Source organism: Austrofundulus limnaeus, unplaced genomic scaffold, assembly GCF_001266775.1.
Source record: "Austrofundulus limnaeus strain Quisiro unplaced genomic scaffold, Austrofundulus_limnaeus-1.0 Scaffold37, whole genome shotgun sequence".
In the NCBI taxonomy this organism is placed as follows: Eukaryota; Metazoa; Chordata; class Actinopteri; order Cyprinodontiformes; family Rivulidae; genus Austrofundulus; species Austrofundulus limnaeus.
In genome coordinates, this window is record NW_013952439.1 from 1,001,187 (window position 1) to 1,004,665 (window position 3,479).

At 37.5% G+C, this 3,479-nt stretch overlaps 1 protein-coding gene across 2 annotated transcripts in view; it reads left to right on the top strand.

Annotated features, from left to right (window-relative positions):
• The first annotated feature begins 146 nt into the window (after positions 1-146).
• Positions 147-3,479, top strand: part of nlrc3l1 (NLR family, CARD domain containing 3-like 1) — a 6,235-nt gene continuing 2,902 nt past the window's right edge. Inside the window, exons 1-4 of one of the 2 annotated variants that reach the window (XM_014006709.1) lie at positions 147-171; positions 1,523-1,764; positions 2,031-2,132; positions 2,239-2,316. In XM_014006709.1, coding sequence (XP_013862163.1) covers positions 1,604-1,764; positions 2,031-2,132; positions 2,239-2,316 — 341 coding nt within the window. In that variant the 5' untranslated portion in view covers positions 147-171; positions 1,523-1,603. Of the gene's footprint in view, positions 181-1,522; positions 1,765-2,030; positions 2,133-2,238; positions 2,317-3,479 lie in introns of both variants that reach the window. The other variant, XM_014006708.1, reaches the window with a different exon arrangement.

Sequence of the window (3,479 nt, forward strand, 5' to 3'; positions counted from 1 at the left end):
CTATTGGTTCATTTAAATGGAAAAAGCTGTTTTTCTTTGCAGACTGTGTGTTGTTCCTCCTCCGACCCAAAGGGGGCGGTCGATTTTGTGACGTTTTGATTTCTTGAGCAAGAAAATAAATAAAAACAACTTCCTGATTGGAAAACCTTTTTCAGACCCTCCATGTCGGTGGTAAGAAAAGTATGTTGTAAAGGTCACACTCATTACATATAAATAATATGTTCATAGTAGAAACTTACCTTGTATTATAAACAATYATAATGAAAGTGTTGGTCGTAGTTTTGCGTAAACTTTAGACTTTGTTTGCGCGACTTGACACACTGTCAAGTTTATCTGGTAAATGGCCAACCATAGGAAATAAAGCGTGAAGACGTGGTAAATTATTAATGAACGTGTTTATAAAATGTCATGGACGCTRTTTGTTCAAATATTATGGCAAAATGACATGGTCTGTAATGTTTGAAACGCGGAAGAGGGAAACCAAGCCGTCAGTAGAAGCTGTATGGTAGAGTAATTGTGAGGAAAGCTAAAATAAACTGCGATTATTATCCTGAAACACAAGGCTTACAGCAACAACATAATAAACCTTATTACAGGTCAACAACATGGAACATGCTGCTACTCATTTGTCGAAGTTACCAGAAAATATCTTGTTCAAGTTTCTTAAATAATAAATATTAACATGTGCTGTTTTGTGACTACATATATAATTTTCCCTAGCTGTGAGGAACATTTTGTTTTGTTATCTTTTTCTAACAACTAAATGTTTTCCACAACACATGGGGTCAAGTGTGGTTTAGGATGGGTTTGARTCATTTTTAATTATTACTGATTAASCTGATTGTGTTGTAATAGTTGTTGCTATTCATGACATTGCTATTGTGAAACTTTCATTGTGAAAAAAAAAACTCACATTTTGTCTTAGATAAGCTTGTGAAGTCAAGATGGTAGCCTATCAGTTTACTCCTTATTTGTTTTAGTGAACAAAGTGAAAATATTGGTTTTCAGAAATGTAATTCAAGACMATTTTTCACTTCTGTTTTGCTCATAATTGGAGTATGTTAGTGTGAGATGTGTGTGGTTTTCTCAAACATCGGGGAAAAAAGAAACAAAAACACTTGAACTTTTGTTAACAAGCAGAACTTAGAGAACTTTTTCTATTTGTTTTTAGCTTTTATGTATTTTAACCACTGCATGTAAGAAAAAGAAAAGTTATTCAGTTGTACTGTTGTCTTGTTTGTCAACATAAATATTGACCTGATTGAATTATGTTTTTACCTTTTTTATTTTTTTTATTATTAAGCACGTCATGATTGCTTTATAATAAATCAAACCAAAACAATCCCAAAACGTCACAGTGACAGGTTTGAATAATAAAATGTTTTTAAARAAGTTTAGAATCCATAAATAATCTCAACTTTCATTTTCATATAGCTAAATAATATTACCTGAAGAAGAAACCTGAATTTCTTGTAATCGTGTCTTTCTTGTTCTTGTGTAATCTGTTTTTCTTGTTCATCAGGTCACTCTGTGATCATACTTGGAGAACAAAGGTTGTTCCCGTTAGTGTTGTGCGTGTTGGTCTTCGACTCTTCAGGTGATAATGGAGGAAGAAGCAGCCATGTCATCAGACAACTCTTCCATTGGGGAGGCRGTGTCTGGTAGAGGAGTGGGTGACTATGTTGAGGAAGAGAATCTTTTTTACATCCCTGAGAGAAGGCCGTCTCTTGACCTGGGAACGACCCCAATTGACACCAGCCAATGGTACGAAGAGATCTTTGATGTTTTAGCCTTTATCGTACCAACTGTGTGAAAAATGRTTTTAAGTAATGAACCATACACAAATATTCCACAAAGTCTGAAAGTTAAACTAGTCAGTTTTTTTGTTTAGGCGTAATTAAAGACAATCTACATAATTCCAAATAATTACAGTACAGTACAACTACACTACAGCTTGAAACATAACTTTTATATTAAAATTTACAAAACGAACAGGTTCAAACTGACTTTCCATCTTTTTTTCTCCTCAGGCATTTTGTGGAACAAGCTTTGCCTCCAGCTCAGAGTTACAGGTCAATGTCCAGTGAAGGGGACCGGGACGAAATGCTAGATGATGATGAACCCTCCACAAAGTACGRAGAACACAAGTCCTGAGGAAAACCTTTCTAGCTAAATATTTACACTCTAAAAGCATGGTTACAATAAATGTTCAAGTTCTTCTTGTGTTTCTGATTTCAGGGTTGAGCTGCAGAGAGCAGATTCATAYTCCAGCTGCTACTCATTCGACAGYGACGACTGTGAAAAGAAAACTCTCAAGTAAGACGCGTACCCTAGGCTTTAAAGTGCTCATGACATCCCATTTTTGTCATAAATATTAATGCATTTTTGGAAAGATAACATTAATAACATTGCCAAAAAAAATTTCACGCTGCTGAGATGAATAGTTGTTAACATGTTTACATGTGAAGTAACAGGAAGTGATGTCAAAGGGGAATCTGCATGTAAACAGAACATTGCTACAATGTTTCTTTATATTATATTGAGTCTCTATCAGAGAGAGATGAAGAAGAGTCAGAGTTTAAATAATATTATTTCAATCAACTAACACCAGAGAGTTCCTTTACATAAAGATTTCCCCTTTGATGTCACTTCCTGTTTCACTTTGGCTGAGCAAATATGCCAGTTATGGGACAAAATGGTAAAATTGTGTATTATGTTAGATTTCTTTGACTTGATTGTATTTAAAGGATGTGTGTGTCACAGGCTAGGAATGCACGATAAAAACGATATACGGTATAATAATAAACGATATAAATTTGTCCTATGATAGAGATCTGTAGTCTACTGGCCAACCGCACAATTCTTTTTGATGATGTAACCGGCTGGAGTCAAAACAGAGGAAGCGGGAAGCAGCGAGGCTGAGAGCGCAAATGAAGAGAGGGAAAAAACAACATAACTTATCCGGATCTGGTTCGGGTGTGTGAAAATGAACACCGAACTGTTTACATATTTACGTGACGGCGCGTCCTCCGGTCGGATGCCGACCGACCACACTGCCCACTGCGGGAGGAGCGCGCGCCGCGGCATGTGTGAAGGGCTCGACACACGGGAGGCGACGTCGCTCGCTCTCCATTYATTTCCACGCAGCGAGGCGACTGTCAGTGCAGGTGAAGTCAGTGCTCAGGTGGGACGCACAAAAATCAGTCTGGACCTCGTTTCTCCTGCGGTCATAGTKCGACGACGCACGACCGAATGTGCACGCACTCCAAAGCGCGACTATAATGATTGTCACCCCGCCGGAGCRCGCACAGATTAAACAGGTGGAGTGCAGAAAAAATAAACTGTAAAGTGTGTAGAAAGGAATAAATACAAGGAATTTGTTTTACCACCTTAAAACGAAGCAGGTGATTCCAAACACAACATCCAATGGATGCAGATATCTATTACATTAAAGTTAGTGTGTGTGTGTGTGTGTGTGT